Raw genomic sequence first — 23695 nt, forward strand, 5'->3', positions numbered from 1 at the left:
CTGTCCAACTTTCTTGGCATCTTCTGAACAGACCTTAGACTGGTGCTCATAAACAGGAACTATTCTGGGCAAGTTCTTGCTCTGAGCCATATCAATACAGCAAACTCTTCAGGAACCGTGGTACTTACCAGTCTCTTTACACATCATACAAAGGCCACATCTCTGCAACACAGACCCAGAGGTAGTGGACCCACCTGTTGCCAAGCCTGATAATTTAAGTTTGATACCCAGGACACACGTGGTACAAGGAGAGGTCCAACTCTTGAAAGTTGTCCTCTGACATTTACACATAATCTATAGAACACACATATGTACACACAAATGCGATAAAATAGCCAGAGAGTTTTCCCTTTAAATGTATTTTTAAAAACAACAACTGAATTTTAACATTTAAAAGAATTTTCATTATTCCAAATTTTACTTAAAAAACAAAACCTTAAACTGGCCAGATGTGGTGGCATGTGCCTTTAATCCCAGTACTTGGGAGGCAGAGGCAGGCAGATCTCTGAGTTCAAGGCCAGCCTTGTCTACAGAGTGAGTTCCAGGACAGCCAGGGCACAGAGAGACTTTGTCTCAAAAACAATAACAACAATATATGAAAAATAAAACAAAACAAAGAAACTTAAATGTAAACTGTAAACATTTTAAATTTATAACATCTCAACTTAGAATAATTCATGTCTACTGAAAATCTAGCCAGTAATGGTAGACACATCAATGCATACTTATACATACAGATACACATCTGCCCAGAGGGTCAGCTACAACCCCTCCACATAGACACAAACACTTGTAAAAAATGTGTGCATGTACACATAATCCCATACCTACACAGCTGGCACATTTGCTCACCACATCCGCCAATGTGCACATATATATTTCATCCAACTAGACCCATGTATGTTCTTGCATATGTGCACACTTTAACTTACTTGCACACACTCATGCACATATGGAACCATGAAGCACACATGAAGGTATACACCCTGTTACCTCTCATCTGTCACATAGAACACAGCAGAAGAGAGCCTGGGGCATTTGTAAGCATGGAGTCCAGATGGGCACATTATTTGAGTGGGTTTTTTTTATTGGGGAGAAAGGTGACCATCTCTTTTCCCTTTCCCACTTGATCATGCGTACTACTTTTCCCTTCTCTTATGTTAGGAGAGGCCAGGATCAAGTCAGCCTAGTCTTTCCTAAGTTGGCCCATAACATCATCAAAACCAGGGCAGAGAGATCTGAGTTCCAGTACCACACAATTTAGTTGGGCATGATATGTCTACCCAGAGAATGCCCAGAGTCCATGCTTGCCTGTACTACCCTGGTGGAAACTAGGATATCAAAGGGACACCGAGTTCTCAGAGGCTCCAGCTATTTTCCATACCCAGTCCCAGGTTGCCCTGCAGGGGAGGGAGGGGAGGGCAAGGCAGGTGGTAGAGCCACTGAAGTCTGGCTCTGCCTTAAAGGCCAGTGGCCTGTCCTGGAAATATGAGCAGGGAGGTGACCTTGGCAGCCTGGCCTTACAACAGAGGCAGGGATGGGACTTGGCGGGGCTTGGCCTGAGACTGCATCATGTACTGCCAGAGTTTGCCTCAGCTTCTGCTCCTTTCCCACGACCCCCTCTGAGTGGGCTGTGGTGGGTCCTTCCAGCCCTGGACGTTAACTTCTCAATGGTGGCTGCTTGTAGGCCATATTCTAACTTACTGTCTGTCATTCCTCTTCTGACTTGTTGTTTGTTTGTTTGTCTGTTTTATCTACATGTGCGTGTGTGTGCGCGCGCGCGCGCGCGCGTGTGTGTGTGTGTGTGTGTGTGTGCACGTGTGCACACGTGCGTAGATCAACAGTGTCTGGTGTCTTTCTCAATCACTTTCCACCTTTATTTTTGGAGACAGGGTCATTCAGTAAACCTGAAGCTTATTGATCACCTTCCTACTCATATTCCCAGGATAGACCACTGGCCGCAGTGACCCCAAGAAATCCACCTACCTCCAACACCCCTTCTCAGTGCTAAAATTACAGGAATACCCACTCCCCACTTTTTATGTGGGTTCTGGGGATCCAAACTCAGATCCTCACACTTTTGTGACAGGCACTTTACCCACTGAGCCATCTCCTCAGCAATCTCCTCTAGCTTTAAAAATAACTATTTTATTCATTATTACTGTATTGTGTGTATGATATCATGGGAGTTGGGAGGGTGTTCACATGGGGGTCATAAGACAACATGGTGAGGTCAGTTTCTTTCATTTCACCTTTGTATGGGTTTCAGGTATAAAACTCAGGTTTCAGGATTATATGGCAAGCACATTTCCCCTCTGAGCCATCTCATCGGGCCTCTGGCTTTTATTTTTCATTTTACTTACATGTCACTTTAAAACAAACAAACAAACAAACAAACAAACCAGAAAGTGATGTACCCAGGCTGGCCTTAAATTTATTATGAAGCCAAAAAAAAAACGAGCTTGAGCTTTGAATCCCCCTGCCTCTGCTTCTCTAATCCGAAGTGGTGTCTCATCTTACCCCATCTCCTCCCTCTTTGCTTCCTTCTCTGCCTCCCTGTCTCTTTATGTTTTCACTTGAGTCCCTTCTTGCCCTCCCTCCTTCTCCCCTCCCCCACTTCTGGACCTAAGTGCTCTTGCCTCTGACTCCCTCTGTTTACCTTTCTGTCTTCAGCTTCTCTACACTGGCAAGGTCCGTGAGGACGTCACCCCCGGACACTTCATCTTGAAAGTTTCTGCCGTAGATGTGGACATGGACACCAATGCTCAGATCACATACTCTCTGCATGGACCTGGAGCCCAGGAATTCAAGCTGGACCCTCACACAGGTAAATCTCTGAGATGTGGGATGAAGCCAAGAACCTGTGCCTGTGCCATGGTGGGCTCTTCCTTGAGCAGGAATTCACCTAAGGATGGATGAGTTCAGACCTCGTTCTTTATAATCCAGGGGCTCAGTGGCTTGCAGTGTGCTGAGTTAGGAGCAATGAAAGGTTCACACCTGTGCTCTCAGTGAGGAGTATCGAGAGTTTAGGGCCAGCCTGAGTTGAGACTAGCCTGGGCTATAATATGAGATCTGTCCCCAAACAAACAAACAAACATAGAAGAAGAGGAGGGGGAGGGAGAGAGTAGAGGGAAGACAGCAATGTTGACAGAAGTTGATTTAGGCTTAAGAGCCAGGTTAAATTAAGCCTCTTTGAGGAAATGCCATTTTGTGTGGGCTTGAGCTCACACAGGAGTTAGTCAAGCATACCAGGAAGGCAGAAAAGGACAGAGAAGGTAGAGAGAAAGTGTCCTCCAGGGTCGTATTTGGGGAAAAGGACACATGTCTAAGTGTACAGAGCAGGGAGAGAGAGGACAGGAGATGATGCCCTGAAGACAGATGGGCTGATGCCCTTACAAGCCAATGAAGAGTTTAGACTAGTAAGAGCCAAAATTGGTACAATCTCAAGATTTGAACATTGCAAACTGAATTACTGGTCCCCAAGACTTCAGTAAACACCACAAGCAATAAAGCTCCTGGAAGCCTGACCTGAGCTAAGGAAGAACTCAGTAGAGGGGACAAATTCCCATAAGACCATCAAGGGACCAAACAGAGATAGAAAGTGGAAGCCCCCACAGGGTGAACCATGAATAGCATTGCCAAGGCTGAACTGTGGAGAACTGATGGAGAGAGAGGCAGGGAAGAACAATACCCCCCAGGTAAGACCCTGTCCTGCTGCTTGCTGTGGGAAGCAGGTGGCCGGAGGCAGCCAGGCACAGAGACCAGCTGCCAACCCTTGGCTTGAATCCATAGCGCCAAACATGACTCAGAGATTCCTGAGCAGGGAGAGGTATGTGGGGAGGTGGGGGATGGCAGTGACAACCACGTCCCAGGAAGCTGTCTGGGTGGATCAGAGACCATATTGTCCTTCCTGACCCCAGTCCAGCATGTTGAGTGATTTGAGAAGCTCATCTTCTCTCTGCTGCTGTTTGCTCAGCTGCAGGACTTCCCATGAGAACTTAAAAGAAAAACAAACTGGGCATTTTTTCCAGAATATGAAAACGATGCATGCTCGGTATACAAATTAAAAAACACCACAGGTATGTATCCAGCTGGAGCCAGAAAGCCTACAGTAATCCCTCACCAAAGCTCCTCAGGGTGTATCCAACCAGCTTGCCTTTCCATGCACCTCCGAACTCTCTCTGTTTCTCTGATGTATAATGTACTGTCCTCCCCTAGTGATTGCTTGCAGGTGTTTGCAAGGAAGAATGTAAAGAGAGAGATGAATGCATACATGCTCATTTGTGGCCAGCGGTCTTCTCCCACTCTCTTACACAGTTCAGGACCCCTTGCCTAGGGAATGGTGCCTCCCACAGTAGGCTGTGTCTCTCCACAGTTAATTTTAAAAAATCCCACAGACATGACCCTAGGCAAACCTTGTGCAGACAGCCCCTAACTGAGACTCTCTTCTCAGGTGATCTAACTGAAAACTAAAACTAACCATCACATATTACTTTACTATATGGCTAAATCATATTGATTAATTTCTATTTGAAAAACATATAGGGTGATTTAAGTGTGTCACTATTATATATAAACAATACCTCAGACAATATCTTTATGCATGTATTTGCTTTTTTTGTTTTTTTTTGAGACAGTTTCTCAAACAAGCTATGACTGTCATGGAACTCACCATGTAGATGAGGCTGACCTTTAACTCACAGAGATATACCTGTCTCTCCCTCCCTAGTTACTGGAATTAAAGGCGTGTGGGACCACATCCACATATACATTATGTATTTTTATGGCTGGGTTAATTATTAAGTGGGATATATATATATTTATGCACATAAATTATATATAAATATATAATAAATGTATATGTTTTATTTTATATTTTATATAATATATATGTGATGTATATTTAAAAAGTTGCCTAATTGGCCTTTAAAATCAGTCTATTTGTATCTTATTAATAGTGACTTTAGATTGGTGATAATGATCATGAAGTATTGTGGGAGAATTAGAAAAGCCGGTGGGTTCTAGGGGATGAAACTGCACTTCGTCCCTGACAGCATGTGCACAGATCAGTCTCTCTGCTATGACAGAACCTGAAGCTAGGACTGTCACTGTAGCTCTCTAGAGGGCAAGTGTCCTCTCAAGGAAGCTCAACCTTTGTCATTTCTCCTGGCAGGGGAGCTGACCACACTCACAGTCCTGGACCGGGAAAGGAAGGATGAATACAACCTTGTTGCTAAGGCGACAGATGGAGGGGGCCAATCATGCCAGGCAGAGGTGACTCTCCACATTGAGGATGTGAACGATAATGCTCCAAGGTTCTTCCCCAGTCACAGTACTGTGGCTGTCTTTGACAACACCACAGTTAAGACCCCTGTGGCTGTGGTCTTTGCCCGGGACCCTGACCAGGGTGAGTATGTGAAGGACTGGTGGCCACCTATGCTGGTGAGCCATTTTAACATTAGGTCCAGCTAGGGTGAGGCATTGTCTCTGTGTCCTCTGGGATGCACTTGGACTAAAACTCTGTGTTGAGTCTGCGGATAGTCCAGAGTGGAAAAGATCTGTGGACAGCTATGCATCTGAGGCTGTGACAAGTGTCTTTAGTGGCATCAGAGGCAGGCACAAACCATTACAGACCACTTTCCCTTTGCCACTTAGAACTGAAGAACCTTTATGTTGCCGCTGAAGCCCAAATGCATTCCTTTCTCAAAACCATTTTGAATACAGTTAATCAGAAATCTACAAGTATGTCATTCAATTCATTAATTTACATAAGAAAAAAATTTTGGCTCTGAGTCCGTTATGCTTATTAAAATCAGCAAATCTTAGACAGTAAAGTTGAAACTGTTTCAATATTTTACTTCTTTTTTTTTTAGGTACTGGGGTTTGAACCCACTATGCTAAGCAACCTGTCTGCTACTGTCTCCATTCCTTTTCTTGTTACTGTGACAATAACAGCTTATGGAAGGGACTGATGTCTGATGGGCTGAGAAGGGATAGATCTACCATGGCAGTAGGACATGGGGTGTGGCTTGTCACACTGTGTCCATACTCAGGAAGTGGGACTAGGGTATAAAGCTTTAAGGTGCACCTCTAGCAACCTACTTCCCCTAGGAAATTACCTTCTAAACAGTATTCAACCTTTCCAGACAGCTCTACAAGCTGGATACCAAGTGTTTAGACACATAAACCTGTGGAAGCCTTTTTTCACATTCATGTGTGGGGACACAGGAGAGCAACTTTTATTTTCTTTTTTGATGTGTATGAGTGCACTGTAGCTGTCTTCAGACACAGCAGAAGAGGGCATTAGATCCCATCACAGGTGGTTGTGAGCCACCATGTGGTTGCTGGGAATTGAACTCAGGACCTCTGGAAGAACAATTAGTGCTCTTAACCACTGAGCCATCTCTCCAGCCCCCACTTTTCACCTTCAAACCACAACCAATGAGCTACATCCTTAGCCCCAATAACCTACATTTTTATTTCAATGATACTGTTTTCCATGTTTCTCTTCTACGTGATATTTGCAAAGTCTTTTAGTCTGGTTTCAGTTGATGGAATTGAATGTCGTGGACTAAGTGACTAGTAAGGAACTGGAAGGTTCAGGACTAGAGAGATTCTCATTTGGTAGAAGGCTTGCTGCCAAGCATGAAGACCTGAGGTCCATCCCCAGGACCCATGTATGAAAGCTGTGTATAGTGATGTGTGCTTGTATCCCAAATGCTGCTCAAGACATGGAACAGGAAGATCTCCGGGGCTTGCTGGCCAGTTGGCCTGGCTGCCTCAGTGGGCCCCAGACCAGTGAGAGACCCTGTCTCAGAAAAACAATATGAATGGCTCCTGAGAAATGACACCTAAGGTTGACCTCTAGCCTCCAGATGCACACACACATACGTGCATACACACCTGCACACACAGAAATATGCACACACCAAAAAGAAAATAGAAGTTTACCTGGCTTGCTATTATAGAGGTTGGGAAATTAAAGAATGTGGTACCAGAAGCTGGGAAGAGTTTCCTGTTGTATGACAATGTAACAGAAGGCATTGTGGGGAGACCAAGAATACCTATGGTATCTTGGGTCTGTCTTCTGCTTCTTATGAAGCCACTAATGCCATTCTGGTAGCTCCACCTTCATGACCTCATCTAGTGTCAGTGACCTCCAGACATCAGCCACACAGGAACTAGAGGCTGAGTTTTCAAAACATGAACTATGAAGGAAGGTCACATTCAAACCATAGCACAGAGTGAATTAGACCTACTGTGGTGTGTTTGTACCATACTGCACCAATTATAGCATCTGCCAACCTGAAACATAGTAATGTGGTCCATTTTCCTAAGCCAAACTTTATCATTGAACATTTGGGTAGCCTAAAACATGTTCTGGAGGCCAAAGTAGCCAGATTGATTTAAGATGGTGGTGGTGGTGGTGGTAGTGGTGGTGGTGGTGGTGGTGGTGGTGGTGGTGGTGGTGGTGGTGGTGGTGGTGGTGCTGTTGCTGCTGCTGCTGCTGCTGCTGCTGCTGCTGATGATGATGATTATGAGGAGGAAGAGGAGAAAGAGGAGGATGATAAGAAGTAGAATCATACTCTACTAGTGATGTAAATTGAATATCTCCTAAATCATTGCAGGAGACAAGATTTTTGAAGAAACACAGTATTCTAGGGAGGGTGAATAGTTAATCTGAAGGCAGAGAAGCTGGACCTGGGAAGCCTGCCCCACACATGTTTATGATGTGGGTGCATATGTATGTGTGGACACCAGAAGTCAATCTTGGGCATCATTCCTTGGGTGCCATCCATTTTGCTTTTTGAGACAGGGTCCCTTCATTGGCATAGAGTTAGTCAGTTAGTCTACGGTGGCATGTCAGCAAGCCCCAGAGATCTGCAAGTCTCTTCCTCCCTGTGCTTAGATTAAGAGCATGCACCACCATGCCTTGCTTTTTTGCATGCATTTTGAGGATCAAACTCAGGTCCCCAGGCTGGGGTGACAAGCACTTTATCAAACAATCCCCCTATCAGCCCTGTTTTCTTAACCTTTTACTTTGACACTAATTATAGGTGCCTAGGAAGTTGCCAGCTAGTTTGTGAATGAGTCCATCATCCTCCCAAGAACTTTTTGTGAGGGCTTAGAGTGGCTGCCTGAGAGAGTCTCACTTTTGACATACTCTGGGCACACTAGCTTTTATGAGCCTCTCCCAAGCCCTGCTTGTCCTCAGTGTGACTTTCACCCCTGGACTCCACAGGTACCAATGCTCAGGTGGTGTACTCACTGACGGATTCTGCTGATGGCCAGTTCTCCATTGATGCCACCTCAGGAGTGATTCGCCTGGAGAAGCCTCTGCAGGTCAGGTCAAACTCAGCTGTGGAGCTCACGGTCCGTGCCTCAGACCTGGGCACCCCAATACCACTGTCCACATTGGGCACTGTTACAGTCTCCGTAGTCGGCCTGGAGGACTACCTTCCCATCTTCCTGAACACAGAGCACAACACACAGGTGCCTGAGGATGCTCTAATAGACACAGAGGTGCTACACCTAGCTACCCTCACACGTCCAGGCTCGGAGAAGACTGGTTACCACATCACAGGAGGGAATGAGCAGGGGAAGTTCCGACTGGATGCTCACACAGGTGAGATGGGCAGGGGGTAGCTCAGGTCTTCATTCGTGGGTTATTCTAGTTTTTTCCACATACAGGGAGCAACCATCCACACAGCCCCGTCCCTGCTCCCACATCCTTTGATTATATATACACTTCTTCAGTTCTTAAGAGACCCATAAGCTGATCCCTTTATCCATGTGTGCTTAGCTTACCTGAGAGGGCTGTGATTCCTCCATATTTTTACCTAGAACTTTATCCAGGATATCAGAGATCCATCCATTTATCCCCTTGGTGGCTTCCTGGGCTCAGCACAGCCCAAACCATAGGAGGCATAGCATGCCTCTGTTCCTCCCTTCACCAACAGTTGCTGAAATCCAGTGTTCAGTAGCATAGGACTCGATGCCTATCTGAAACCACTCCCAGGAGAATTCCTAGCACCCCTGAATCTTCCAGTGTGATCATGAGGAAAGGCAGAACGATCCTCCTAACTGAGGAGCCTGAGTCAAACCCAGGCACTCACGGATGCATCTCATGCAGAGTCCTCCCACACACCCCAATGCACAGGAGCTCTCCCTGAACCCCTCAGACCTTGGCCTTACAGTTCCAGCTGCTTGGCCTCCATCACCTCTTCTCTCCTCAGGAATCCTGTATGTCAACGGGAGCCTGGACTTTGAGACAAGTCCCAAGTACTTCCTGTCCATTGAATGCAGCCGGAAGAGCTCTTCCTCCCTCAGTGATGTGACCACCATTGTGATTAATGTCACTGATGTTAATGAACACCACCCCCGATTCACCCATGACCTGTACACTGTGAAGGTCTTAGAGAACGCCGTTGTGGGTGATGTCATCTTGACGGTAAGGACCCCAGCTTCACTGTTTGTGGGGTGTGGGCTCTGGGGATGGCTCTTGCCTCACTCCCCTCAAGGGTTCTCAGTCATCACAAGCATAGCTTGGTTTATCAAGCTGTGTTCTGTAGACCTGACCATGACTTGCAGCTTCTCAACAAAACTGTGCCACATGTTAATATCAGAGTGATTTGGTGAGGATACAGCACTGGCAATGTTCAACAGAACAAAAAAGAGGTTGACTCCACAGAGAGTGACATGGAGTGCCAGTAGGTGGGAAACAGGGACGAAGGGTATGTCATGTTATACTTCTTCACATTTAAATACACAGTTGCTCCCTCCTTCCATAAATCAAGCTTATATTTAGTTCTTCAGGATTCCTCTCCATCTCTCTTCTGGTCTCTCCTTCTGCCTCCATATGCATCCTGAGCCCCAAATGCACATGAAGATGTTCATTCCTGATCACGCCCGTGGCTTCACACATTCTTACCCAAACCATTTCCTCTGCCTGGTGTAATCTTTCTATGCCCAAACCCTTCCTCATCCTTCAAGGCTCCCTGAATCCTCCCCTACCCTTCTTGGAGTGTCACTCACTCTACTCCCATGAGTAGATTCCCGTGATAGTACCCACCATGACTAGAATTACCTGTAACACCAAACACAACACTTTCTAAGGATGTATCATTTTACCTGTTCCTCACACCCTGGCTTCCCGAGACCAACTCTGCTGTACCTTGTCACTGAGAGAAAACAGGTAAACAAGTGTGTCTATGGCATACTGAGATCACAAGAGGTTCTCATGGGGTGTGGATTACTGACTCAGTGGCAGCCATTGGGATATGAACATCACCATCACTCTCATCATCATCTGGCCACTCTTGTGCCTGCATTCATGGTCTCCTTTCTCCTGCAGGTATCAGCATCTGATGATGATGGACCTGTAAATAGTGCCATTACCTACAGCCTGGTAGAAGGGAACCAGCTTGGACACTTCACCATCGACCCTAAGAAAGGGAAGCTTCAGGTGGCCAAGGCGCTGGACTGGGAACAGGTAAGTCATGTCCAGGCTGAGCAGAAGTGTGGCCCTGTGGCAGGTCTAGAGGGTAAAGGGCAAACACACCCTGTCATGATGTCCAGAGAGTCCCCAGGATGATTCCTCTGTGAATTCTGTGATGAGAGACAGGCTGACAAGGGATCAATCCAGCGACAGCTACTATGGACTGTGATCAGTTACTGGCATCAGGCACTCAGCTAGTTGCCTTAGGTCCATCTGACCATTAAATGGGCACAGTCATCCTAGGAAGGTTGACCTGATTTTACCCTCCCCCAGTTCAGTCTGCTTCCCAAGGCTTCATGTAAGGAGATGCTGGGTTGCAAAGACTCTCTGTCTGATTCTGGCGCCTAAGTGCCAGCGCTATGAGTAGGCCACGGGAATAGATAATACACCATGGGGCAGACACCAGGGGCCTTATCTCTAATTCTCCAGTGTGCATCTTGTCACAGACCCCTAGCTACTCCTTGAGGATCCAAGCCACAGACAATGGGCAGCCCCCATTGTATGAGGACACAGAAGTGGCTGTTGAAGTGGTTGATGTCAATGACAACCCACCCAGGTTCTTCCAGCTCAACTACAGCACTGCTGTCCAGGTAAGGACACCCTGAGCTCACCCTCCTCTTGTGTCCCTCTCAATGGGAGGAGCTTCCCAGGGGTGTCAGCCCGCCCAACCAGCTGTGATCGTTCCTTTGTTATCCCTAAAGGCAACACAGGGAACCAAAGGGGCAGTGGGAGAGCTGTGGATTATGGGATTGAAAAGAATTCTTGTTAGGCATTTAGATGACCATCATTCTGGGATCCACCCCTGCCATTGAAGTAGGTAGGTCCACCTCAGAGATTTCAGACATTAAGTAAGGTACATGGAGGAAGAAAGTGACATACTGTATATTAACTAGAAGACTCTACTTTTAAATATGAACATATATGTATATTTGTGTACATATATACTTACACACACATATTATGAAAGCAGAAAGGAGACTATTTGGGCAGGAGGAAGACCAGAGAGATGGGGAAAGAAGGTGTAGTGAGAAATTCTGGAATTTTGTTTTTTTTTTTAAAAAAACCAGAACTATAAGAATATATTTTCATTTTAATCCCAGGTGTAGGGATACAGGGCCACTTTGCAGCAGCTGAGTATAATTTTTGTCATGCTCTATCAGAGGCATGGTTTTGCCATCTGCAGATTGTTTTTGCAACTGTGTGACATTTGGAATTCTGGGAACTTTTCAGAGGGTTTATAAATGTTAGCACTTCAATAGGTGGGTGGTTGTTGGTCACGGACGGGGGTGTGTGTGGTTTGTTAGTAGTCATGCTCGAAGAAGAAACAAGACGAAATAGATTCAAGGATTCTCTGTCTCTCTCTCTCTGTCTCTCTCTCTTTCTCTCCCCCTCTCTTTTTCTCTCCCCCCCTCTCTCTTTCTCTCCTAGCTAGTGATGGGGTGAAATTGGGGTAAGGGATAAAGGGTGGTAAGAAGACCTCACAGGGTAGTAAGGTATATATACACACACATATATAAACCATCATAATGAAACCCATTATTTTGTCTTCTAACTGAAAAAAAAATGATGATTAAAAAATGGAAGTGTCTCCTCCATGCATCTGTGGATTCTAAGTACTATCAATCTGTTAGCTGTCAGGGTCAGCAATGGCCTCTTCTAAAGGACAAGAGTTTGACCTTTGGTGTAAGATCCCTTCTAAGACCCAGCACTGCACTCAGGGACACCGAGGAAAGACTACCAGACCAGCTTTCAGCCTGGGCCCTGTCTGTAGGCAGAGGGATAGGCACTGGTCCCTGGAAGATAGGACCCCAAAGGGAAGACTGGCAGGGCTGGGGCTTACGCCACTCTCTGGCTTACTGTTGTTCTCGGTCACAGGAGAACTCCCCCATTGGCATCAAAGTCCTGCAGCTGATCCTGGATGATCCTGACTCTCCACAGAACGGGCCCCCCTACTTCTTCCAGATCACTGAGGGGAACACCGGGTCTGTGTTCCGGGTGACTCCAGATGGCTGGCTGGTGACAGCTGCAAGCCTGAGCAGGAGGGCCCAGCAGTGGTACCAGCTCCACATCCAAGTGAGTGCTGTGTGGATCCAAGCTGGGGTGTGTGCTGATGGCTTGGGGACAGGATGCCTGCTGGCAGACACAATGGCAGTGCTGTGGGGAAGAAGTATGTGGAGTGTGTATGTGCCTGGAAGTGGATGGATGGATGTGTGTGTGTCTGTATGTCTGTGTGTGCATGTGTGTATGTGTGTGTGTCTGCATGTCTCTGTGTGTGCATGTGTCTGTATGTCTGTGTGTGCATGTGTGTATATGTGTGTGTGCATGTGTCTACATGTTATGTGTGCTTGTGTGTATGTGTGTATCTGTATGTCTGTGTGTTCAAGTGTATGTGTCTGTATGTCTCTCTATGTGTGCATGTGTCTGTATGTCTGTGTATGTATATGTGTCTGTGTCTGTCTGACTGTCTGTATATGTGTCTGTGTGTGTGTGTGTCTACATGTGTGTCTATGTCTGTTTGTATATGTGTCTGTATGTCTGTGTGTGCACATATGTGTTTGTGTATGTGTGTCTATATATGTCTGTATGTCTGTGTGTGCATGAGGGTGTATATCTGTATGTCAGTGTGTGCATGTGTGTGTGGTGTGTGTGTGTACATGTGTGTAACTATTCATGTGTGTGTACATGCATGTGGAGGCCAGAAGACAAGCTTAGCAGGGATGTGAAGGAGACGTCTCCTTTTCTTGTGGCCTTCCAGTCTGGGTACGAAGATAAACAATGAGTAGATGAAGAGAGAGTCACACCTAACGACTTGAGATAGGTAAATAAAGTAACAAGAGACTCAAGGCAGGAGACACTCATATTTGTTACACAGGTGCTATCTGAGTGGGGGCCTGGAGGACAGTGGGCAGGAGAATACTCCAGACAGGAAGAGTAAGACAGGCACGGACTTCAGTTAGATAAGAGTGTAGAGTGACCTGTGATCGGAAAATAGAAAGTATCATAGGAAAGGAATTTGACTATAGATAAAAATTAGTCAATCATCGTGGGGCAGGAGGATTGCTCACTGCACGGTGCTCTCCATTTCCACTGGCTGGTGTAAGCAGAACAGCACAGAGAGGCACAGGTGGGACAGGCTACAGACCTCTCACAGCTCTGGGGGCTGAAGCTGAGATCAGACTGAAAGTGTGGGCAGACCCTGGTGAGTGACCTCTTCCCACCCTGCATAAAAACACCAGGCCAGTGCTGACTCTGCTTACAGGGGCACTGGTCCTTTCAGCCAGAAATAGTGGTACAGTCTCGTAATCCTAGTACTAGGGAGGCTGAGGCAGAAGTCGCCGGGCAGTGGTGGCGCACGCCTTTAATCCCAGCACTTGGGAGGCAGAGGCAGGAGGATTTCTGAGTTCGAGGCCAACCTGGTCTACAGAGTGAGTTCCAGGATAGCCAGGGCTACACAGAGAAACCCTGTTTCGAAAAAACAAACAAAAAAAAGTGTGAAGTCAATCTGGGCTAGACAGCAACTTCCAGGGCAGACTGGGCTACATGCTGAGACCATGCTTTAAAACAAAGCAAAAGAGTTGTACACGTCTATAATTCTAAGACTTGGAAGGCTGAGATAGGGGGATTGTAAGTTTGAGGCTAGCCTGAGCTATATAGTTAGATCTTGTCTCGTAATTTTTTTTTCTTTAAGGCACTAATTATCATCACAAAGACTCCACCCCTATGGTCTTATTTTCCAAAAGGCTCCACTTACAAACGATGGGGATGATATTTTAACATTTGAATTTTGTATGGACAGAAAAGCTAAGCATGGGTAGCAGTTGATCCACAGCAGAGAACACTCTAAGCTAGCCTTGGCAAGCCAAGTTGAACAAGCACCTTGAATTTTTATATTTGCTTATATACTTGTTTCGATCCCCTGGAGCTGGAGTTATAAGCAGTTGTGAGCCTGCAGTTGAGAGTCCCTGCCCGCCCCCCCCCCACCCCCCCCCCCCCCGTTGTGGGTGTTGAGAACAAAGCTTTCCACAAACGCTTGTAAGCACTGGGCCATCCTCCAGCCCTGAGACTCTTATCGAAGGAGGTCATCCCATCCTTGTTTAAAGCCTTCATGAGTTTCTCACTACTGTGACACAGCCTTGTTCTCCTCAGCCCACTGTGGAGGCCAGCCCAGCCTTCCTTGCCTTTGCTCCTCTGCCTTCCCGTTTAGTTTAGCACCCCACTTCTCCTGCACCCTGGGACCCCTTACCTACTCATCCTTCTTCAGAGAGGCCTTCACTCCCCCCTGACCTAAGTCGGCTCCTCACTTGTCTTCCTGTCTGTTTATTCCCTTCACTTTGTCCAAGCTGATAGTCTCTTGCATGTTTGGCAACTCATCCTGCCTGTCTTCTGACCATAACAGAGGCCTTAGCCAGAGAAAGCTCTCAACTGGTCCAGAGAATTGAGTTCACGCTCCCATTCTGATCACGTAGGAAAGGGAGTCCCAAAGGGGCTCTTCCTCAGCGGGGTGGCAGCAGTGGAGGGGTGTGAAGACTGCCCAGAGGTGCCTGCCAACTTGCCAGAGTCTAGGGCAGAGAGATGGGGTAGAGGGCTCAGAAGGGAAGAAGTCTAAAAGATTGGCCTGTGCTGGAGAGCTGGCTCAGTCAGCGTATGCATGTACACACAAGTAAGTGCATACGTGTGCATGCACACACGTGGAAGTTTCTTTGGAGGGATTTAGGGAGAGGCTCGGGGCTCATGAGGCTTGGGGAAATTTGTTGTTTTTTCTGTTTCCATATTTTCTTCAAAACTTTAAGAAAATCTCCAGCACATCCCTGTGAGCCGGAGTTTGTCTTTTTCCAAGCATGACAGCATGCAACACCTGTCTCAGCAGATATAGAGAAGGAAGACTAGGCTGATAGGGACATCAACCTCAGTTGGGCATAGCGATAATTTTGGGGACCAATACTGTTTGTCTTACCCTCAGGTGTCAGACAGTGGCCTCCCTCCCCTGTCATCTTCCACGCTGGTCAGAGTACACGTCACAGAGCAGAGCCGCTACCCGCCCTCCACACTCCCACTGGAAATCTTCATCACAAAGGGGGAGGAGGAATTTCAGGGTGGCATTATAGGTAAAATACATGCCACTGACAGAGACCCCCAGGACACGCTGACCTACAGCCTGGAGCAGGAGGGAAGCCTGGGCAGATACTTCACAGTGGGTGCATCCGATGGCAAGATTATTGCCTCTCAAGGACTGCCTCGTGGCCGATACCTGTTTAATGTCACAGTGAGTGATGGGACCTTCACTACCACCACTGGGGTCCATGTCCACGTGTGGCACATGGAACAGGAGGGTCCGCAGCAAGCTGTGTGGCTGGGCTTCCACCAGCTCACCCCCGAGGAGCTCGTGAGCGACCACTGGCGCAACCTGCAGAGATTCCTCAGCAACATCTTGGACATCAAACGAGCCAACATCCACTTGGCCAGCCTGCAGCCCGCAGAGGCCGCGGCTGGGGTGGATGTGCTCCTGGTCTTTGAGGGGCATTCTAGAACTTCCTATGCTCTCCAGGAGCTGGCATCTGCCATAGCTCATTCAGCCAAAGAGATGGAACACTCGGTAGGAATTCAGATGAGGTCAGCTCTGCCCGTGGTACCATGCCAAGGGCCAAGCTGCCAGGATCAAACCTGCCAAGAGACAGTGTCCCTGGAGCCCAGGGTTGGGCCCTCTTACAGCACAGCAAGGCTCAGCATCCTGACACCACGACACCACTTGGGGAGAAACTGCTCCTGCAATGGTAAGAACTGGCGATGGGTTGTTAGGTCCTGGCTATCTGCCTCCATGTAAAGTCCCAACCAAGGCTCATGAGTGTGGTTACAAGCAAACTGAATGCCAGACCAACACAACATGGGAAGTGACTTCGCAAAGTCTAGTCATGGGGTTCTACTCAAGTTCCCTCTGCTTTCTGGAATTCTGAAAGTAGCACTCGATTACAATAGAAATAGTACTTAAAAGCATAGACGGGGGCATCAAGCTCCCAGGGTTCACTTCTTCACCCTGCCGCTTTCCAGACAGATGACTGGAGGGAATTCTTTGACCTCTTTACACCGGTGGGCTTTGCTACTATAAGGACTGAGATTGGCATTTCAGGTACTCTTGGAAAAGAGCCTGACAGAAGCCTCCAGACATGTCAGCTCCTGATGCCCCTGCTGTTAGCTCCACAGCCTGCTAATATCAGCTCAAGAAGTAGATCCAACGTAGGTTCAGACCTCAGCTCCATCATCTCCTAGTGGGTGGGTTCTGGGCGTGTCCTTCGGTGGCTTCTGTAAAGTCCACTAAATTCCTGTTGCCCATCTATAAGATAGAATAATAACAGCAACCCCCACAAGTTGGTTTGAGGAGTAAATTACATAGAAATATAATAGCACGTAGCTCATGGCTGGCCACAGTAAGCCCAGGATGATGCTGGCTGTCACCCACATGGGAGCAGTAGGTGCTGTAAAGACCCTGCAGTGTACCAGGCTCCATGTGGGACATCAGTTCCTTCTGTGTTAGGGACAGGCATTGTTTTGCCTGAAACTATATATATATCCTCCAATGGCAGTCAGGCTAGGCCTTGCACTACTGATGACCCACATGGAGCCTGGCACCCTGCTCAAAGAGACTGTTCTGGGAGTGTTGCTAAAAGTTCTCATTGCAAAGCCATGGGTATGCCCTTCCTTGGCATCTCCATGGTGGGTATTGAGGAAGGGAGCCTAAAGGTGGGCTTTACAACACTGGTCACATTCTGAGCCTTGATAGAGCTTCCTGTTACACTAATATATTGAGTTTTGAAAAACATATTGAGGTGTTTGCATCTTGGGTTTCCTTGTACCTAAGCTGCCTCCCCCGTTTCCCTTCATTGCCCTTTCCCACAGTCTCTTGCCTAGGTATCAGGAGCTTGCCTACAACACATGATTCAACTTTCTGGGTGTCCTATTTTTCAAAATATATGGGTAGGGCTAGATTTAAAAGCTTGGCTTCCCACACCTGATTAGCTGACTTTTCTTTCTTCATGGTGAAAAGCTCATTGTTCCTGACCCTCAGGATGGAAGTGATTCTGTGTAACCTCTACCCAGGGGTGAGGCTTGCAAGATGACAGCCCAGCTCCCTTTGTGGCACTGGAAATGAAATTCACCTGATCCTTGCCTGGGCTCTTCATATATCAGATGTGGGAAGTGACCTATCTGCCACCCAAAGGTTGAATGAGACAAAGATGGTCTAAGGGATCTGTGACATCTCAAGGATAGTGACACCTCGGGTTCATTTGCAGGTACCACCTTGAGGTTCAGCGGTCAGAGCTACATGCGGTATAGGCCCCTAGAGGCTCGGAACTGGCAGATCCATTTCTACCTGAAAACGCTCCAGCCATGGGCCCTTCTAATGTTTACCAATGAAACCGGCTCTATTTCCTTGAAGGTAAGGTGATTCCCACCTGAGTGGCTTCCATGGGCACCCCAGATTGTCCCCAGTGAGGATGCAGGGAGGATGTCTGGCAAAGAATCTCCTCATGCTTTTCAAGGATGCCGAGTGTGATTGTCAATCAATGCACAGATCCAGGACTTCTACCTGGAGCTATATAAACCAGGCCACTCAGTGGTGGGGCTGCTTGCTCTGTGGGATGAAAAATTCCTGGAAGATACTGAGAGAGATATGAGCTCACACAACCCTGGCACTGTAAGAGTGTGCGTGTGTGTGTGTGTGTGTGTGTGTGTGTGTGTGTGTGTGTGTAGGGGTAGGGGTAGCTTTGTCTGGGAGTACTCAGAGGACAAACCTCTGGAACCACAAGGAAAACATACTCATTTATGCTCAGTCTCTCAGGGCTTTGTATTACGTCCCATGCAGCTCTCATCTGCAGCCTGGTCATGTCAGTCAGGAAGCAGAGATGCTGGTGCTCAACTCTCTTCCCCTTCTATCCAGCCCAGGACGCCACGCCCACATTCAGGATGGTCCTCCCTCCTCAGCTAAGCCATTCTAGAATCTCCCTTATAGACACATCTGGCTGTGTGTTTCCGTGGCCATTGGTTGCCAATGGAGAAAACACATCACAGGGAGATAGCTGCATGGGCATGTTGGGAGTAATGGCCAGTTAGATGAACAACAGGAGACTGTTGGCATTCTTTTTGTTTTTAACTTTTTATTGGCTCTCCCACGCTTGACTGTTGGCATTAAATAATAGCCCAGCCTCCACATGGCTCCAGTGACTAAAGGTAGACAGACCTCACAGCTGGGGTTAAAGTGTAATGAATGGGGAAGGTGTACCAGGGAAGGTCTCGGAGGCCCTTGTAAAGACTTCGCTTTCATCTGAGCAAAACAGACCTGTAGCAAACACAATAGTCTGACTTATTGTCATCATGGTGCTGGGTTAAGAATAGAGTTTAGAGAAACAGATGCAGAAACAGAGAGACCCAGATAGGAGGGGGAGGCACCAGTAACCCAAGTGAGCAAGGGTGGCTTGTGGACATTAAGCTAATGACAGTTCACTGTGAAGAAAGTGTCAGCTTTGGGAATAAATTAAAAGCCAACAGCCTTTCCTGGTGCACAGAAGAGGGAGTAGAAAGAGCATGGGGGTGTGGTTTGGTCTGAGCCACTGGAAGGGTGGAACTGCCGCTGAAAGACCTGGGTAGAAGAGGTTGGGGGTGGGTCTTAGGAGCTCAGGTTAGACATGTGGGCTTGAAATGTCTATTGGGCACCCAGAAGGAGGTAGTGGAACCAGTCTAGTGTTGTGAGAGAGGTCCAGGCTAGGGCTGGAGAGACATAGGGTCAACAGCACATGTATGTTACTGAAAGGCAGAAGGCTGCATTCGAACCCCAGGGAGCACAGCTCAGAAACCAGGCTAAGACACTTAGAGCACAGTCCAGTGAAAAGAGAAGACAGAAGACAGAGAGCCAATAAAGGCCCCGACACGTGAGCCTTCAAACGGGTTTAGGAAAAAAAAAAAATACTTAGAGTATGGCATCCAGGAAGACAAGTGCACTTGGATCAGAAAGAAGTTGGGGGTTGGGCTTAATGAGGGAGCGCTTGCCCAGTGTGTGCAAGGCTCTGGGATCATCCTAAAAAGAGGGGGAAGAGAAAGGGGAAGAAATGGGGGAATATGAGGAGGAGGAAGAAAAAGAGGGGGCAAAGTAAAGGAGAAGAAAAGGAAGAAAAGAAAATGGAGGAGAATGAGAAATACATGAAGAAAAAGGAGGAAGAAGAGGAGGAGAAAAAGGAAGAGGGGGAGGGATAGTGGGCAGAAGGAGGAGGGGACAGCCGTGATTAGCTGAGTGACGGGCTGCTGAGAGTGGAGCAGACCGGGAAGATCTGTCATTTGACTCAACAACACAGAACAAACTGAACACTGACACCAATGGATTTTTATCACAGGACAGATAGGTCTGTTTGGGGGACAAAGAAAGAAAATTATTCCAAGTTCAAGGCAACTTTTTTTTTTTTAAGATTGGCGGCCTGACTGTGTCTGTGGGGTGACTGAAACAATCCCATAAGGAATAGTCATAATGTGATACAGTAGAGAGGAGGCTGGAGAATCTGGTGTTGGAGGAGGTGAAGGGGACATGGGCCAATAGAGGGACCAGCGTTAGCTGAGGAGGACGGTTGTGATTTCGGAGCACCTGCAAGCACCCTTGGTGCCTTCAGCAGGAAGCAAGACCGTCAGCTGAGAGCTCTGTGACTGAGGAGAGAAAAGCTGTGTTCAGTCACAACTGGTTGGCCTGATGCTGGCAGCACGGGAGGCTCATCTGCCACTGGGGTCATGAGATGAAGGCAGGGCAGTGGATGAGGACATGGAAGATACCATTTCCTCCAACAGTGTTCAAATTTTTCTAAAGAAACTGCCTTGCCCATAATAATCAGGAAAATATTTAGTCCCGAGCACGCCTAGTTTCTGTTGTCTTGTTTTTGTTTTTCAACATAACATCAACCTGATGCTTGCCAGCACAGACGACTAAACCTCAATCAGAGGCTTACGGGTCAAGCACACTCCCACTGAGCTACACACCCCAGACGTACTTTTTCCGTTTTGCAGCAGGGTCTTGCTGTGTATCCCAGGTTGGCCTGGTGCTCCATAAGCATACCTATCTGTTGAGAGTAAAGAAAACTAGAATGTTCTAAGCCAGAGGTTTTCTAACATTTTGACTTCTGGGACTTATGATGTGTGTGCAAATGTGCAGAGGCCAGGGGGCAGCTTTGGTGTTGGTCCTCAGGTGTCCTCCATCTTGGTGTTTACCTTCTTGCTAGTCTGGAGCTGAACACTTAGGCTAAGTTAGCTGGTCCATGCACAGTCACTAATGATCTAAAACACAAGGTCCCATCAGTAAGGTATCTTCGGGCCTCAGTTTCTTCATCTGTCAATTGGGATCTTGATCATTCTGTGAAATATGGTGAGGACTGGATGAGATTTTGAGGACATTTGGATTCTTCAGAGACAATCTCTGAAGCATTTGAAAGTTCTTGGAAATGGGGATGTAGCTCAGTTGGTAGTATGCACAAAGACGTAGATTCAATCCCCAGCACCATGTAAATGAGATACAATGGTGGGCAGCTGTAATTTTAGCAAATTAGGAGGTAGAGGCAGGAGGATCAGGAGTTCAAAGTCATCCTTGGCTACATAGCAAAGGGTGGTGGGGCGGCGGGGGGTGGGGGGGAGAACTGAAACCCTGTCACAGGATTACAGAACTTCTTGTTTTGCTGATAGATATCTGTGCTCTCTTTGCAGCTAGCCAATGGCTTCCCCCACCTGGAATACCGCTGTTCTGGTGGTTTCTATGGAAACCTTTCCTCCCATCATCCTGTGAATGATGGGCATTGGCACTCCATGCTGTTGGAGGAGAGGGACACTTCTGTTCATCTGTTGGTCGATATCACAGACAATGCTTCCCTTGTCATCCCAGAGGAATGTCAGAGTCTGAGGACTGAGAGACACCTACTGATGGGTGGCCTTGTCCCCTCAAATCCTTCCTCAAATGTCTCTGGGGGCTTTGAAGGTTGCCTGGATGCTGTTGTGGTTAATGGTGAGAGGTTAGAACTGCTTGGCCATGGAAAGAAGATGGTGGGCCACCTAGAGACGTGGGCCCTCAGCCAGTGCTGCTGGCCTGGCACTGCCTGCAGCCAGAACCCATGCCTCAATGGTGGGAGCTGTTCACCGGCCCTTGGATCAGGTATGGACTGAGAAGATGACCCCAAGGTTTATCCTAAAGGCCCCTGATAGTGATCGATCCCTTGTGTCTCACTGTAGAGTTGGCAGGGTAGGGTCTCTCACCACAGCCCAGGGTAAACTTGGGCAAGCCACTAGTATCCAGCAGATAAATTATTCTTGAACTACAGCACAAAGACACAGGTTTTACTGGGGCCCCCAACCACTAGCCAATTGCTTACCCACCTTCCTCTCTCTCCCAGGCTACCAGTGCAGGTGCCCCCCTCCATTTTCTGGCAGGAACTGTGAACTTGGAAGGGAGAATTGTACTTCTGCGCTCTGCCAAGAAGGTGGCACATGTGTCTCCTCCCCTGAAGGCACTTCCTGTAACTGCCCTCACCCTTACACAGGTGACAGGTAAGCCCAGAGAAGCCATATGCCCTGGTTCCTTACAGTGGAACATTAGGGAGTGATCTTTTTCCCCTTGCCTCTAGAGAGGCCAATGTGAGTTCAGAAGCCCAGCCTCTGGGTCTTTTCCTCCTATGACTTTCTTATATCAGGATATTGTGAGAGGGAAGGCTTGTGGGAAAAGGTGGTTTCCCAAGCCCAATTCCCAGCCATCTGAACCAGACCGTAACAAGGGACCTGGAAGCCACACAGCTCACTGACTTTTTAGGGCGTGTCAGCTCTGGCTGACATCTGCAGAGGATGACCACATTTGCTTTGTACTGTGTGTCCCAGACACACTTGGGGAAACTGATTCCCCTGGGCCCAGGAATGGTTCTGTCTCAGACCCCACTGCAAAACTATGAACCCTGTCCCTAGCCAGGCTAGGCCATGAGGGTTGTTAGGGAAGGAGACACATTCCAGAAACCCAGAAACAAAGCTCTTGGACAGGTAATGTAGTGTTGGAGCCCCCAAGCTTAGGAACCTTTAAGCAGTCATAGGAGGGAATTAAGAATCGAAGAACTCAGGCTCACCCAGAATGGGCCTTGATTTTATCTTAACAAGCTCCCAGGGGATTCCTTTGTAGTCAGCCTGGATACAATAACCATTGACCACCAGGCATGGTGGCTCATGACTGCAGTCTCAGCACTTAGGAGGTGAAGCAAGAGAATCAGAAGGTCAAGGTCCAGGCTGGAGGGATAGTGTAGTGGTTAAGGGTGACTGCCGTTCAATCATAAGTATGGGAGTTAAGATTCCAGCACTCACATAACTGACCATGTGCTCCATGAATGCCTGTGACCTCAACTTCAAGGGATTGTATGTCTTGCTGGCTTCCAGCCCAGTCAAGAAAACGAAAGCCCCAGGTTCAGAGAGAAACCCTGTTTCAAAGGAATAGGCAAAGAGTGATAAATGAAGACACTCACTACTCTTTTTTAGCTTCACCATGAGTGCACAGGCATGGACATATGCACATACAGGGGCCCATATACTCACACACACACACACACACACACACACACACACACACACACACACATACACACACACACACACACACACACATTTAATACTGTAACACTTTACTGGGGCCAACATGGCCTGGTGGTTTCTAGAATGTGTCTCCTTCCCTAACAACCCAAATACAAAATTATCTATGCATACATAATGAGTTCAAAGTCAGCCTGGACTAAGACATACCATCTTTAAAAATAGAAGAAAAGTCAATGGCATAGTCTTCCCATTTCTCCATAGTTTTGGAGATGGAGAAACTGAGGCCCAGAGAGGGAAAGGGCTTCCCAAGTGAGTCCCAGTGTTTCAATGACTCCAGTCCTCAGCAGCTACCATTGCTATCCTGTTCCCTGCCTGTTCTGATGTAAAATGGTATGCATCAGGGTCATTGGAGGGTATGTGGCAGGCCAGGAAAGTGGTGTATATGTTTTAAAAGAGAAACCTGGGGAACATAACATTTTACACTGTAGAACAAGCCGCTTGTGGTGAAATTCTAAGTACTAAGAAATATTTGGGACTCAATTGAGGTGGGAGGAGCTTTTTCCCCAATCCCTAAAAAAAAAAAAAAAAAAAAATCTCTCTCATTCAATAGATGTT

At 47.4% G+C, this 23695-nt stretch overlaps 1 protein-coding gene across 1 annotated transcript in view; it reads left to right on the forward strand.

Moving 5' to 3' along the window:
• Fat2 (FAT atypical cadherin 2) overlaps positions 1-23695 on the forward strand; it is an 86522-nt gene that overhangs the window by 57730 nt on the left and 5097 nt on the right. The window contains exons 12-22 of the mRNA XM_034507206.2: positions 2674-2827; positions 5174-5407; positions 8243-8626; positions 9237-9451; positions 10355-10492; positions 10945-11088; positions 12374-12571; positions 15459-16269; positions 17785-17930; positions 21227-21668; positions 21907-22060. Of these exons, the coding sequence (XP_034363097.1) occupies positions 2674-2827; positions 5174-5407; positions 8243-8626; positions 9237-9451; positions 10355-10492; positions 10945-11088; positions 12374-12571; positions 15459-16269; positions 17785-17930; positions 21227-21668; positions 21907-22060 (3020 nt within the window). The remainder of the gene's footprint in view (positions 1-2673; positions 2828-5173; positions 5408-8242; positions 8627-9236; positions 9452-10354; positions 10493-10944; positions 11089-12373; positions 12572-15458; positions 16270-17784; positions 17931-21226; positions 21669-21906; positions 22061-23695) is intronic.

Source organism: Arvicanthis niloticus, chromosome 6, assembly GCF_011762505.2.
Source record: "Arvicanthis niloticus isolate mArvNil1 chromosome 6, mArvNil1.pat.X, whole genome shotgun sequence".
Classification (NCBI taxonomy): domain Eukaryota; kingdom Metazoa; phylum Chordata; class Mammalia; order Rodentia; family Muridae; genus Arvicanthis; species Arvicanthis niloticus.